Genomic DNA, 16,660 nt, shown 5'->3' on the forward strand with positions numbered 1-16,660 from the left:
ATATTTGAACACTATTATGATTTTCTTTCAGACTGACTTGTAAAGAATTAGAAAACTCACAAATCATTTTTCATCTTCACCAGGGCCCTGTCTTACAAAGAGTTACGATCGATCTAAATCAATCGCAAGTTCTCCAATCAAATGCAAGTTTGCAGTCTCATATCATGTACATAGCTGCAATTAAAGGTAAAGACCAGTAATGGTCATGCGATTGCATTGTGAAAGAAACGTTGTGGAATCGATCAGAAAAGGTTGATCATCTAGCATCTAGCATCTGCAAGGTTCTCGAATCATCAAAATGATAAGAAATTTGGCCCATTCTTCGTAAAGTTACAAGCACTATACACAGAAAGATGTATATGGGACTACCCTATATCTCTCACAGACCATGAGAGAAACAAATTTACCAAATATATGAATTAGTAGGCGGTTTCCCGGCAAATTTTGTATCGTCATGTATTAGTCAAAACATATTCTTTCACACGATTGGTAATGAGAGCTTCCATTTCATTTTTTGAAATTGGGGCATTTCCAATACTGGTCTTTACCTTTAATATCAATCGCAAATAAGTTGTGATTGATATCAACTTTTTGTAAAGACGGGGCCCAGAACTCAAAGTTTTTGTTAAATGAATGAATCTATTGCATTTTTTTTTATCTTACAGTGATGAAGAAGGATCTAAGTAAGGTGAAGAAGAATGCATCTGTTTTGATGAAGGTTGAAAACCCACCCGAGAGAGATATTGCATTCGTCGATGATATAGAGGTCAGTAGCATTATCAATATATCAGTTCAGTTCAGTTTCAGTTTATTTTCATATTTCACTTGTTGTATAATACATTATTACATTTGGCATGTTACATTTTTTATTTTTTTTATTTTATTTATACAAATGATAATAATACATAAGACTACCGGTAAGTTAAATAAAGGGAGAAATATGATGGAGCCTAAAGAGAAAGCAATGCTTGTAGGTCATAGGCTCCGGAAGTTATAGCATTGATAAAGTCTTGTGTATATTGAATAAAGTGATAGGATTAAATTGGAACTTATTCTAAGGAATAGGTAAACATAGGTCATATACTTAGCAATGCTTGTGTTAAATTATCACAATACCTGTATGCAATGACAATGCTCATTGGAGCGTACCAAAATGTCAGCATCATTTGACATCATATGCCCAAACCTCCATCGACAATATATATAGGGCTGTGTCAAACATTCACTGCTTTATAAGTATAGAAGGAACACCAAAGATTATTGTAAGCAGGATTAATTTTATTCACTTATATTTACCTTACATTAAGGTAACAGACATGGGAGGATTACAACAGGAGTAGATTAATTTCAAAGTCAATGTTCTGTTGTTGACTTTGGGATGCTTGAATACAATACATTCAGTCTGGTATACTTGCGATACAAGTTCTATCTACAATCGATGATCAGCGTTGCCTGTATTAAATGTAATTGTCGTTCATATGTTGATAATATTTATTATTTCCACAGATGTTTGTGGAATCCTACGAAGGCAAGCTCAGTGATCTCCAGGACAAATCAGACGATATGAAAAATCTCTTTGAACAGATGCTGGTAAGTTATTGATAAGCCCCCCCCCCCCCACACACACACACACACACACACACACACACACACACACACACATTTTATCTGTTTGGAGCCAGAAAGGCATTAACTGGTAACATTCTACACAAAAAAAATCAACCTTCTGGTTCCAAACAGATGTTTTATACAGATGCAAAAGACTTTCATACATTCAAATTAAATCCAGAAACATAAAGTCTCTAGTTAAAATTTATATTGAGGTTTGTAAATTTAGCTCTAATTATTTAATTGTTACTTTACAAAATTGAATACTTACAGAATGATATACATATATTTTGAATTGTGTTTCTTTTTCATGGGATTCATGCCAATATAGGCCTTGTGAATTAAAAAATAAATGTCAAATATTACCCCTGTTACAGATTAGATACCGTAACTATACTCAACGTATAGAGCAACTTGTGAATAATAATAATAATAATGATAATAATAATAAAAACGGTACTTAGAAAGCGCTTTCCACTGAAGTCTCTAAGCATTGCAACAAATGAAATACAATAACAAACAATTGAATATTTAACAAAAAAGGATAGAGGATTTGAATTTTCAATCTGTATATTTATCAGTAACATCAAGAACTATAGGATATCACAGTTGATGGTTTCAAAGGGAATAGACAAAAAAAAATTAAAAAATTGATTTTTGTTTCCTTCTCTCTCTTTGTAGTTGAGGTTTGGTGAGAATGTCAACGTAGAATCCCAGGAAATCTTTTCATCCATCGCTGAGTTTGTGAAAGCCTTCAAGAGAGAAGTGGATCTCATCATGGTGACTGCCGGCAAGCTCAACAGGTTAGGCAGTTTATTATTGTAACTCTCACTACCCAATTTTCTTGTCCCTCTGAGCTAGACAGAGGAACCACCTGACCCTCTTAGCCAATGGATTAACAAGCAACATTTCATTTAACTTGATACAGTAAAACCTGTCTATAAAGATCATGGGAAACAAGAAAAGTGGTCTTTATAGGCAGGTGGTATTTATGTACTGGTTCCTGTAGTACATGTTTCAATGAGAAACCATTTTCAAGGGAAACAAAAAATGTGGTCTTTGTAAACAGGTGGTCTTTGTAGACAGGGGGGGGGGGGGTCACTAAAGCAGGTTTGACTGTATTTTGATTATATGGTTGCTTATATTCTTATTAAGAAACCAATAAAAAACATATTCTGGCAAAATAAGATATAACACTTTATCTGTCAATCAAATTAAATTTAACCTGATTCATATTCTTTTTGTTTATGGAGCTGTTTGTATTTGGAATGATTCTAGACATGAACAGGTACAGCACTTTCCCTTTTGTATTGACTGATTAGTGTTGGGACATATATCGTATTATGCCAGAGCACTTTCTTTTCCTTACTTGTGTATGCACTCTAAACATTTTTAAACACGAATGAAAATTCTTTTGGTGTGCACTATAATCCCAGGTTTATTATATTCCAGCATGTACCTTATATTGATCATTACATAGGAAAACGGTTGCCATTCATTTTATTTACTCTATGATCACAGTTTTTAAAAACATTTGACTGTTATTTTCTGCTTATAGGAGAAAATCAAAGAAATATTCTGGAAATCCTCGAAAGAGCATGCCGCGTGACTCGGCCATCGACAGTTTAATGAGTTTGGAGAGGAGCAATTCTGCCGAGAGCTGCCCAGACCAGTGTGACGATGGTCTTGCCAGCGTTGCCAATTTGCGTAAGGCGTTCAGTGCCGATGCCCGGTCTGCAGGTGGACAGAACAAGCGACAGGGCTTCATCCAGGTAAATTATTTACACAGATGTTTGTGATAAAATAAAAGTGACCATATTTATTTTAATATTGCAATAATTCAAAAAATGTAGTTTTTAAAAATCTATTCTTTAATTTAGCTTCTTATGTTTTATATACGCAACAAGAAAATGTAATTTTACAAACATGTTCAACATTTATTTAAAGGAACTAATATGGAGGGCAAATGTTGAAAAGTATCACCTCTGGATTAAATGTTGATTATGTTTTTTTTTAAGTATAATTTATTTTGTGATATAAGTATAATTCATGTTTTTTTTTTTTGTAATCTATATAATTATGTTTTTCTTTGTAATCTATTTAATTATGTGTTTCTTATGTATGTATTATTCAATTAATAAATGATGGAGAAAAAAAAAGATGAAAAGAAGATCCTTGTTCATGATATATGTGTAGGGGAATTGAATTCAATGAGGATAACAGTGAATCAATTCAGATTACAGCTCTTGTCAAGTCTTGTGTATTTCATGTCGCTTTGATGAATGAAATTGCATATTTTTCGAAAATATTTTAGTCAAAGTTATTTTGCTTCTTGTAAACAAGAAACTCACAATTCCAAAATATCAACATTTACAAAATTCCTTGCCCAAGGGCTACCGACTCGGTTTGTATCCCTGGATACCACATTAAAAAAAACCACTCCTCTAAAAATTACTCACTGAGCCATAATCTACAACTATTTTGTCCTTCTGACAAGTTATATATTCACCCTCCACTTTTCCATTTCCTTTTCACCTACAGGAGAAGACGAAAGCTGTGTCGAGCCCCAGGACACGCAAACCACTACCAAAGAACCCCACCAAGGAGGGATACATGGAGAAACTAAGCACCGCCAAATCACCCCTCTCCTCGCAATGGAACAGGCGATACTTTGAGCTCACGACCCAGGGTCACCTCTACTACTCCAAGAGGAAAAACGAGAAGAACGTCGAGTCCATCTACCTTCGGGGGTGCCCCGTCGCCCTGGAGGACGATCGCACCATCGTCATCCAGACCGAAGAACGGTGCTACAAGCTCAAAGCGGCGTCCCACGAGGAAGCCCAAGAATGGCTAGAATGCTTGCTGGTCTACACGCTCAAACAAGCCAACGTTCCGCGCAGAGCGCACTCGCAATTCCCCACCGGCGAATTTGGACTGTAGCGTTTTTTCGCGATGTGTACATATTTTCCAGAGATTTTATATATATATGATGATGAATATTTTGAAGATATAAATTTATATATTATATAGGTTTGTATATCAACTATAAATATGCTTATATGTGCTGTTTGAAATACATCATTGAGGGGTCTGATGTAATAGTAGACAATTATGGGTATACCTGTATGATATGAACAAGTGCAATGATACATTTAAAAAGAAGCATATTTCTTGTGTTAACATTTCAGTAATTTGTGTTCATTCATTGATGAAATTCAGAGTTTTTATTCATTTTGTGGTATTCATTTTGTTGTTGCCCTATTTATTGCAATATTTTGTCTCCTGTCTGTGTCACCTTCATAAAAAGAAACGTTTGATCAACGTTTATTTAAACTCTAAATGATGTGGACGTCTCAATTGAGCAACTCCATGTTGTAAAAATAGTATCTGGTTTATTGATTTCAAAGATTTAATCTTACCAAAACTGAAACAGAAATGAGATGTCTCAGGAAATGCACAGAATTATAGATACCTTCCTGTCAAATTCCACTTTTCGACCTGTGTACGTAGGAGCTAGTCAGATGAATGCAATATTTTTTCATGTGCAATATACTTGGTTAAAAATACAGCAACGTTTTACACAGATTTATGTTTATGTACCAATTTCAGTTTTTCCCCCAGAAATATTCCAACCAATAGCAAAGTTACAGACTGAATACCTGCTGTAGTTTATTAAATCCTGACAAATAAAAAACAAAATCAACATGATTATTCATGTTTGAATCTAAAAATAGTTGCAAATTTATTCAAATTTTAACCTCTGTCCCAAATTTGCATATGTTAGAGTTGATGGTAATTCTTATCAATTTTCTACAGTTGTTTGTTTGTCAAAAGAAAATCTTACAAGCTTGAGAGCTCAATATTTTTTTTGTTTGACATATATTCTCTATTATATGACCAGATGGCTGCCATTTTATGTAAATGTTCACTTTTTAATATAATTTGCCAGGCTCAGACCACCATATTTGCCCTTGAATATTCAGAACTGCCTTTTACCTAAGAAATTAACAATGTGCTGCAGTGTTTCCTCATTCACAGAATAATGTAGTTTAAAAAGTTGTGATTCCATAAATTTTGTTTAGATATTACACCTTTTCACTTTTCATTCATATAGGTTTATACCACCATATACTACACAGAGTCCATTCATGTCCCCTTTTCTTAAAATTAAGATTTTCTGAGATCCCAAAGGGAATTAAATCTACATGTATGTGACACCAAAAGTGTTATTAATCCAATTTGTTTTAATAAACTTTTATCATATAATGCTAATGTTAGCAGATAAAGTACAGCCTAGTTAATGCAGATACATTGGGGATAGGCTATAGGTGAATAGCTGGCAAAGTTCTAATGAGAATAAAAGATAGCGGTAGAAATTCATTTAGCAGAGAAGAGAGGAACTCAATAAACATTTTATTATTGCAAGGTCTTCCTTCGCTTGGTGTTGTTAAAAGGTTTAGCAGTATAGTGTCACATATCCACTGAGCTAAATAAACTAGACATGTTTGTATTCATGCGACATGTTGAAGTAGAGCGTCTAATTAGGCATGACGTATAAACATCACTAGCATTCATAGCGGTAGTCTCGTTAGACAGACTGCAGGCGACGGGTATATTGTAGACTAGTGATTGCTGTGAAATGGCTATTAATTAGGAGAGTGACTGTACCAGTGAGACTATTGTGATGTTCATGGACTAGAGAGACGTTATTGGTATCTTGGTTTTCAAACTGATGCTAAACGTCTTCTCTGAGCCAGAACCTGACGGAAAGTTTTCTTATCTAGGAATTTGCACTCGATCTCATATATATTGCTATAACTATTAGTGGCTAGATATTCATCTCTGAACTTGGATTATACAACAGGATAACTCATTCGCTTTCTAATAGCAAACTTGCAGTTGCCATTTTCATTTGCCATTTTAGCAAAGATCTTCTTTTCAGGTGAAGGGGTAAGTTGAAACATTTTGGGGTTGCTTTTTGTGTGTCATTTCAAATCAAAGCATCTCAAGGTTTGGATATCATTATAATATACAAATGTTGGATGCGTTTAGGAGAATAGATTAAACCTTTGCCCCTCAGTGATCTGAAAACTTACGCCCCTTGATGAAGTTGAGAGAAGGCTAGAACAACAAGGGGTCAATGTTTCTTGTCAATACCGCATCTCTCTACTCACTCTAAAATCAAATTTGCTACACCTTCTGTGATAAAATGCTGATGTCTTCCAACAATTTTTAAATATTCCTATGTTTGATGTTTGAAAGACATCATCTAAATCCACTAAATCCTCTAAATTTGTGCCATGTTCAAATATAAACATCAAGGAGGCCTTACAAGATTAATGTTCATTTCTTTCTTGTAATCCACTTCTTTGATGGATGCTTTGTTGTTGGGATCTGTTCATGGTTTAAAAAAGAAGAGATGGGTGGTATGATAATGGTTGTTAGGTGGTATTAACCTCGATTCTTGGGGGAAATAGGTCTTTTGGCTATTTTGTAGGAAGATGCTGAGTATGGAGTAAAGATACATGTAGATGTGGTAAAGTAATAGCTACAATCTGAACTGTTTGGAGATGAGCATGTGTACCATGGTCAATCTTGTGGAATTCATGACATTTTATTTCAATAAAATAAAACATTTTGGTATCTTGCTTTCCCTTATTATCGATGTGTCTCTCTTGTTCAACCATTCAATTTTTCTTCATCTTAACTGCATCTCTGACTGCAATATGTCTCTCTTTCTCTCAGGCTCTCTCTCCCCTCCCTTTCTCTATCAATCTATCTACCTCTCCCTCTGTCATTCTGTCTTCTTTTTCTATGTCTCTATCTCTTTCAACCTAACTGTAGTTATCTATATCTCTCTTCCTCTCTTTCTCTCTTTCTATCTTTCACTCGGCCCCTCTCCTCCTCCCATTAACTCTCTTCATCCCAATAGAATCAATTATTTTTCAATGAGGATTATTTTAGTGCCTGGTTCAACTGCAATAAGCGTACAAATGGATACCTACTACTGGTTTATTGGTGTAAATAACAGGAAAACTATCAAGTAATACACAGACCATAGATATTGGCAGATTTTCAAGGCGTTAGGCCATTGTGTAACCTAGCAATAAAGATGTAAATATTTCTAGATAAGATTGAAGTTATTGTTCTGGGTAATGTACTTTTATAACTATTATTCAAACAATGTTAACAGAAAGTTCAGGCACCAGAACCGTCCGCCAAACGAGTCATACACACCAAATATAGCTTTAGTTGTAATAAATCTGTTTGATTTTGTACATGGATCTTGTTTGTATTCTATTATCTTTATTGTCCATTTGTATTGTATTTATGTAAATATGAAAGATATATATACACTCATGATTCACGCCACGTTTGAACATGCTTGTAAATTTCATATTCCAAACTCCATGTGTATTATGATGGCTTTGTACCTTAATATCATGCATGGCAGCTTAATACATGTGGCCTAGTTGATGATGGCAATCCACAGCACTTATCTGTTTCAAACATTCAAAGGCGCCCGCTCCTCCACTAGTTCTGGGACCCATTTCACAAAACCTTTTTTTCAATGACATATGATAAAAATCAGTGAGAAATCTACTGATAACCAATCAGAAGCAAGGATTTCAGTCATTGATGACAAGTTTTGTGAAATGGGTCCTTGACTACACATTTGCCTGAAAAGATGGGTTTTGAGGCCTGCCGCTTTGAAGCTCTTTAGCTTGTCGGTAGTCGGAGCCAGGAGGGAGTTACATCAGTGTTAAGGTATATTGAGTTTAATGCCCTTCTAGCTCTTGGCTGACTGACTGATTGATGCATCTGGTGCAGAATTCAAAGGATCATGGTAAACTGACCAAAAGACTTTTTGTTTCTGCTCTAGAGACCTGAATGTACCGGTACATGTAATCAACATGTACAGTGTATTTGCAATGAAACATGAATGTTGTCATGTGAGGGCCATATGGGTGTCAAATTTTTCATTGCCTCCTTCTAACTGATAAATGGCAGCCCTCAAAATAGAACAAATTCAGACCAATCAGAAGAAGATAAATCATCCAATTATCAAGTACAATTAATATTCACTTTTTATTTTGAAGGGGACAAAATTGATATAAAAATGTTTCAGTGCTATTATTTCATATTTCAAAGAATTAATATCAAACTGGATGCAACATTCAGTTTCTCTGAGATTCCTCTTTTTTAAGAAACTCTGTGACATTGAAATGGGTAACTACATAATTTTAGGGACAGCATTTTTGAAATTGTACAACTTCCTTTTAAAGAAATGAATCTTTTGTGATCCTCCTCAATCATTTATTCATTCTTTATTTATGACAAAAATGGAAATTTGATTATGAGATGAAATGTTATGTTGCTGTATTATGTTGTCGCCTGTCAGATTTTTAAGAGTCTGTCTCATTCTTGAAGTCGATCGATTAAAAAGAACCTCATCAGGCGATTCCTTTTCATGATACACCTTGTATTATGTTTCATCTGAGATTGATTGTTCATGGTTTGAAGTGAATTCTTTTCATGTTGCTGGTATGCCCTGTAGTTCCTTAGGCGGCAAACCATCTAATATCACATAGAAAGAGAGAGAGAGAGAGGGAGGGAGAGATGGAGAGAGAGAGAGAGGGGGAGGGAGGGAAAGAGAGAGAGAGGGGAGAGAGAGAGAGAGAGAGAGAGAGGGGGGAGAGAGAGAGAGAGAGAGAGGGAGGGAGAGAGAGAGAGAGGGGGGAGGGAGGGAGGGAGAGAGAGAGAGAGAGAGAGGGAATGAGGAAGAAAGAGAGAGAGGGGGAGTGAAGGAAGAGAGAAAAAGAGAAAGAGAGTAGAGAGGAAGGGAAGGAGGGAGAGAGAAACTGGGATAACTAAAGGAGGAGCTTATATTTTCATGATACACCTTGTGTTGAGATTGGTTGTTCATGGTTTGAAGTGATTTCTTGTCATGTTACTGGTATGCCCTATAGTTCCTTAGGGGGTGAAACATCTAATGTCACAGAGAGAGAGAGAGAGAGAAAGAGAGAGGGGGAGGAAGGGAGAGAGAGCCGGTGAGAGAGAGAGAGAGAGATAGAGAGAGTAGGGAGAGGAAGGAAGGAAGAAAGAGAGAGGGAAGGAGGAAGAGAGAGAGAGAAAGAGAGTAGGGAGGGATAGGGAGAGGAAGGGATGAAGAGAGAGAGAGAGAGGGAGGGGGAGAGGGAGAGAGGGGGAAAGGAGGAAGGAAGAGAGAGAAAGAGTAGGGAGCGGAAGGGAATGTTATGACAGAATGTTATGAAATGTTATGACAGAGATAATATACACTGATTGACTTTGGAAGGGGTAGCGGGGAGGGGTTGGCAGTATCAAGACGTTGGGGGGGGGGGGGGGTGGGGTGGTGAGGTTAGGGGGATCGATAAGGGGGGTAGTGTATTGGTAAATTATTATGATTTTTATAAAAATTGATATTGTATGTAAATTATTATGATTTTTGCTTTTGGACCCCATGGAAGAACAGGACCATTTTGAAAATGGTTCTGAAATGGGCTATCCAACCGTTTGTCTATACTTTACACATTTAATTACTTTCTTATCGTTTGAAATGTGTTTTAAATGTATATATGGATTTCGGAAATAAAAACAAACAAACAAACAAGGGAGGAAGAAAGAGAGAGAGAGAGAGAGAGAGAGAGGGAGAGAGAGAGAGAGAGAGAGACAGGGGAGGGAAGGAGGGGGAGAGAGAAACGGGGATAAATGATAAAGGAGGAGCTTAAGACAGGGACGGGAGCAGTAAAATAAAGACAGAAATGTTTCTGTTTTTCTCTCAATTCATACCTGCAAAAAGCCAGATTTAAGTCACTATGAGTACACTATCCCAACGGAAATTCCCTGCAGTCCTTCAACCATGATTTTTTTTTTTTTTGGGGGGGGGGGGAGCGATGAATCAGTCCAGCAGTTTCAAGCGTGTAGAAACTCGCATGCATTCATTGTTATTATGGATTATCATGATCTTGTGTATATAAACTGATTTATGAAACTATACAGCCGTGAATATTCTTTAGTTGTGATCAGCTAGTTGCGATCAGCTAGTTGCATTGGTGCTGTGCAGCTCCCTGTTGCGGTGCAAGGCCAGAGTAAGTAACTTAATTTTTTTTAGTTTTCCTTTGCGACGATCGTTCAATTCAGCGAAATCGGATTTATGGGGGAAAGGCCGGGCTATACTTGTGACTATGAGACTGAGCTTGTATAGATCATTTGGGTAATTTAATCACTTAAAGGTAATACAAAGTTTTGGTATGGGGTCATGAATTTGGTTCAAATGAACATATTGGAAGCATATGCGACCTTACAATATTCAGTGATCATTGTCGCGGTTGAAATCGAGTCTAAAGTTATGAAATTGTAAATAATAAACTCTTTATGTGGTATAGCTCCCTCTCAAGGTCAAGACATTAAAACAATGTTTCTTGACTAAAATCAACCGATTAGCTACTCCCGTTTGGAAATTATATATCACAACTACATATTCTGAGATTTTCATGGTCGCAGCTACCATCGTACGGACGTAGACGCTAATTGAAAGGTATATCAAAATTTACCGGAAGCACAGGTAAATTTTTATATTCAATTTTTCTCGAAAGCAGAAGTGTTTTAGGGGCTAAATTTTCTACTGCTTATATTACATCCAAAGGGGTATCCAAATACATCAAAATTGTAAAGAATCACTATCCACCCAATTTCAAAATTTCCCAAAACTTTGTATTACCTTTAATGCACCGCCACAAGTCTTTGTGAAGTGCCTCGTTACAAATGATTTCATTCACCTGTTACGAATAATTGTATTTCACTAGTCAGAATGGAAATTGCACACAGTCATGTTTGTGAAATTCGCCTAAAATGGCCTCTTTTCATGTTTTTTCCTCAAACCAGGAGAGCTGAGACCCAATCAAATCAGTCCCCAAAAAGTGTATTCTGGCAAATTTCACGAAAATCAAAGAAATGCCAATTTGGGTAATCCCTTTTTGGCAAACTATTTTCAATTTTTGTAAAGGACCTCTCTTCATTATGTTTCATCAGTCCAGAATCCAATTCGGCAACTTTCACGAGAATCGGTATACACCCATTTTCGGAAAAGATGCAATGAATTTGAAAGCGGCCTGTTTTCAATGTTTTTCGTCAACCCATGGTTGATGAGAGCCCAATCCGTCCCAAAAAGTGTATTCCGGCAAATTTCATGAAAATTGTTAAAACGTTCATTAAACAAAAAGGTGCAAGGGGTTTAACAACAATCACCTAACAATTGGCCTATACTCTTGATTTGATGCCGTAGTAAAGTATTTATCATGTATACTCTGTTTTTAAAAGCTGCACCCCTGCAATTGTTTCTCTCCACACAACTAATAGGCCACATCCTGAGCATATAAAAAGCCTTGTATAAACTCTGTATAATAATAGTTTGTCTTTTCACGCATGGAGTGAATATTCATGCCTCGCTTCTTCCTTTGTATCATGGCTTTATGACACATATTATCTGAACTATATTGTTGATAATATTTGTTAGCACACGACGGGAAAATGTTAGCGCATTTTCTTTTCACGGGAAAACAAAGATTTGAAGGTCCATGATAATGATGAATGTGTTTCTTTTAAAAAAATGACTGCGCGAGCTCACTAAAAATTGTAAAAGAGTAGGATTTGACCTAGATCGGAAAACCACAAAGACAAGTGAAATAAAAAGAAAATTCTTTGTAACATCTTATTTGCTATGAAGTGGCAAATCCAAATTTTGTTAAAGAAGTGGGGGAGGGGTGATCCCCCCCCCCCCAAAAAAAAAATAAATGAAGGGGCATGTTTTTGATGTGTACTAAAGGTATGCTTTTTTTTGGGGGGGGGGGGGTCAACAAGTGGGCACCCCACTCAACCCGCCTCTGGAGTATAGGGTTTTGTTGTTTTATATACCTCATGTGAGGAAAATACTGACACTGCATCAAAAATTAGGGGGTGGCACTGAACATGATAAATGTAGTGATTTGAACGGTTCCAGGACAACTACCCCCTGGACATCCATCCCCGGATAACCATCCCCCAGTCAACTACCCCCTATGACAACTACCCCTTAGGGCAACCACCCCCTAGGGCAACCACCCTCTAGGACGATTACCCCCCGGGACAACTACCTTCCGGACAACTACCCCCCCCCCCAGATAACTACCCCCTAGGACAACCACCCCCGGACATTTACCCCCTGGAAAACTACCCCCTATGACAACTATTCCCCCCATTTTTCAAAACATGAAGTCGCCCCTGTATCAATGTAAATATGATGATGTATAAAAGTTATACAAAGATCTTTATTATCCATCTCATTTGTATATTATCTTGTACCTTGTTATTAAGTAGGCTACAGTTATTTTGTCATGCTTTATAAATGTTTTTAAAATGGAGATGTGGAAATAAATAGTTCAATTCAATTTTTATAAATTTGGAGCTGTAAATGACTCTGCCCACTGAAAAATGCAGGGTTATCCAAACGTCCCACAAAATCCTTTAGTATACTCAAAAGCAATCAAGTCTGTTTTTTCCCTTGTCGAATCATCCCCGGTATAAATTCAACAAAATGTTGCACAAAGATTGCGTAAGGTATTTAACGGATATGGTTAATGTACTACGGCTGTGTATAGTTTCATACTTTACAAGGGCAATTCACACGGATTTTTTTTTGTTTTTGGGGGGGGGGGTGGGCGATGAATCAGTCCAGTAGTTTCAAGCGTGTAGAAACTCGTATGGATTCATTGTTATTATGGATTATCATGATCTTGTGTATATAAACTGATTTATGAAACTATACAGCCGTGAATATTCTTTAGTTGTGATCAGCTAGTCGCATTGGTGCTGTGTAGCTCCCTGGTGCGGTGCAAGGCCAGGGTAAGTTAACTTAAATTTTTAGTTTTCCTTTGCGACGATCGTTCAATTAAACAGCGAAATCGGATTTATGGAGTAAAGGGCAATAATTGTGACTACGAGACCGAGTTTGAATAGACCATTTGGGTAATTTAATCACTTAATGCACAAGTCTTTGTTAAGTGCCTCGTTACAAATTATTTCATTAAAATAATGATTGTGGTTTCAATAGTCAGAATGCAAATTGCATATGTGTTTGTGAAATTTGCCTAAAGTGGCCTCTTTTTATGTTTTTTCGTCAAACCAGGAGAGCTGAGCCCCAATCAAATCAGTCCAAAAAAGTGTATTCTGGCGAATTTCACGAAAATCAACGAAATGCCAAATTGGGCAATCCCTTTTTGGCCAAATAAATTTTTGAAAAGGACCTCTTTTCATTATTTTTCATCAGTCCAATTTGTCTAAGATAGTGAAGTTTGGCAACTTTCACGAGAATCGGAATAACATCCATTTTCGGAAAAGATGCAAGGAGTTAGTTCATCAAGCTTGGATAAAATTAATGAATTAAAAAAACGGCCTGTTTGTATGTTTTTCTTCAACCCAGGGTAGATAAGATCCCAATCCGTCCCCCCAAAAATGTATTCATCATGTAAAGTATTTATCATGTAACACTCTGTTTTTAAAAGCTGCACCCCTGTAATTGTTTCTCTCTACTCAACTAATAGTCCACATCCCGCACATAATGAAAAGCCTTATTGTATAAACTCTCCGTATATTAGTTTGTCTTTTGACGCATGGAGTGAATATTCATGCCTCGCTTATTCATTTGTATCATGCACAGGGCAAAAATGACACATAATATCTGAACAAATTTCTTCCAGTACTATGGTCTTTGTAATGCAATTCGGTCAGGTTTTAAAATGACTACACATGTAGCTCCTAGTAAGGCCTTAGCACCTATCATTCCCGAAGCCGTGCACCTTGTGGTGAAAACAAATGTTGGTTGTTCACATATTTATCAGTCTTTGCTAAAAAACAAAGTAAAAGAATGTAAAGCCCTTACAAAGTGGAAAAGTTTTTTAGATTTTCAAGATGTACTTTGGGATTCGTACTGTCAAATTCCATTTCAGTCAACAATAGATATCAACATGAGGTGGTTTCAAATCAAGATTTTAAATAGAATATTATATATGAAGGACAGTTTGTTAAGATTTGGTGTAGTGGCTGACAAGAAGTGTACTTTTTGTAGTAACAATGATGAAACTATCATACATGTTTTTTGCTTTTGTAACTATTCTAATGAAGTATGGTCGAAGTTAGAGTTCTGGATATTTCGTAATACGGGGGAAAGGATCAAATTTACAAATCAAAATAAATTGTTTGGATTTTGCGGTTGCAATAATAATGCACTCAACTGTGTTCTGATGGTTGTAAGACAAGAAATATTTTCAGCTAAATTACGAAATCAACTACCATCATTTGATATAATTTTATCAGCTGTAAAACGTTATTATGAAATGGAAAAATATATATACCAAACAAATCTCAGAGAGAATAAACTAAAAAAGAAATGGTTTCACTTTAAAAAATATTTTGGGAGTGTTGGAAATGTGCTAACATAAACATGATCATGCATTTATGTTTGGTATTTTTTTAAAATTATATATTTAAAGTACTAATTTTGTCATAAATGTTTGTTTTTATCTGCCACAAGAGTTTTTGGCCGTGATGATTATTATCTGTGTCAAGCCATTATGTATGGAAATTATTTCTTTAATTATTTGTATATGATATATGGATGTTCTGTATATGATGAAATTTGTTTTGAAAAATAAAGAACCCTGTGGAAGGGGAAAAAAAAAAAAAATAATAATAATATCTGAATTATTGTTGATAATATTGTTAGCAAACGACAGGAAAAAATGAAGGGAAAATGTTATCGCGTTTTCTCTTCACGGGAAACCAAAGATTTGAAGGTCCATGATAATGATTATTGTGTTTCTTTTAAAAAAAAATGACTGCGCGAGCTCACTAAAAATTGTAAAAGAGTAGGATTTGACCTAGATCGGAAAACCACAAAGACAAGTGAAATTTAAAAAACACCTTTGTGACATCTTATTTGCTATGGAGTGGTAAATCCAAATTTTGTTAAGGAAGTGGGAGAGGGGTGATCCCCCCCCCCCAAATAAATAAATAAATAAATGAAGGGGCATGTTTTTGATGTGTACTAAAGGTATGCTTTTTTTTGGGGGGGGGGGGAGGGGGTCAACAAGTGGGCACCTCACTCAACCCGCCTCTGGAGTATAGGGTCTTGTTGTTTTATATACCTCATGTGAGGAAAATACTGACACTGCATCAAAATTAGAGGGTGGCACTGAACATGATAAATGTAGTGATTCGAACGGTTCCAGGACACCTACCCCCCTGGACATCCATCCCCGGATAACCATCCCCCAGTCAACTAACCCCTATGACAACTACCCCTAGGGCAACCAACCCCTAGGGCAACCACCCTCTAGGACGATTACCCCCCGGGACAACTACCTTTCGGACAACTAACCCCCCCCCCCCCAGATAACTACCCCCTAGGACAACCACCCCCGGACATTTACCCCCTGGAAAACTACCCCCAATGACAACTATTCCCCCCATTTTTCAAAACATGAAGTCGCCCCTGTATCAATGTAAATACGATGATGTATAAAAGTTATACAAAGATCTTTATTATCCATCACATTTGTATATTATCTTGTACGTTGTTATTAAGTAGGCTACAGTTATTTTGTCATCCTTTATAAATGTTTTTAAAATGGAGATGAGGAAATAAATAGTTCAGTTCAATTTTATAAATTTGGAGCTGTAAATGACTCTGCCCACTGAAAAATGCAGGGTTATCCAAACGTCCCACAAAATCCTTTAGTATACTCAAAAGCAATCAAGTCTGTTTTTTCCCATGTCGAATCATCCCCGGTATAACTTCAACAAAATGTTGCACAAAGATTGCGTAAGGTATTTAACGGATATGGTTAATGTACCACGGCTGTGTATAGTTGGTTACTTTACAAGGGCAATTAACACGGATTTTTTTTTTTTTTTTTGGGGGGGGGGGGGCGATGAATCAGTCCAGCAGTTTCAAGCGTGTAGAAACTCGTATGGATTCATTGTTATTATGGATTAT

General features: G+C 36.4%; 1 protein-coding gene across 2 annotated transcripts in view; it reads left to right on the plus strand.

The window, feature by feature from the left end:
* The window catches only part of LOC100890634, an 88,362-nt gene extending 81,096 nt beyond the window's left edge, over nucleotides 1-7,266 (plus strand). For both annotated transcript variants that reach the window (XM_030975324.1, XM_030975325.1), the window contains exons 19-23: nucleotides 666-766; nucleotides 1,507-1,590; nucleotides 2,290-2,411; nucleotides 3,167-3,380; nucleotides 4,150-7,266. In XM_030975324.1, the coding sequence (XP_030831184.1) occupies nucleotides 666-766; nucleotides 1,507-1,590; nucleotides 2,290-2,411; nucleotides 3,167-3,380; nucleotides 4,150-4,548 (920 nt within the window). In that variant the 3' untranslated portion in view covers nucleotides 4,549-7,266. The remainder of the gene's footprint in view (nucleotides 1-665; nucleotides 767-1,506; nucleotides 1,591-2,289; nucleotides 2,412-3,166; nucleotides 3,381-4,149) is intronic.
* Nucleotides 7,267-16,660: the final 9,394 nt, after the last annotated feature.

Source organism: Strongylocentrotus purpuratus, unplaced genomic scaffold (assembly GCF_000002235.5).
Source record: "Strongylocentrotus purpuratus isolate Spur 01 unplaced genomic scaffold, Spur_5.0 spur5_scaffold_8, whole genome shotgun sequence".
Taxonomy (NCBI): Eukaryota; Metazoa; Echinodermata; class Echinoidea; order Camarodonta; family Strongylocentrotidae; genus Strongylocentrotus; species Strongylocentrotus purpuratus.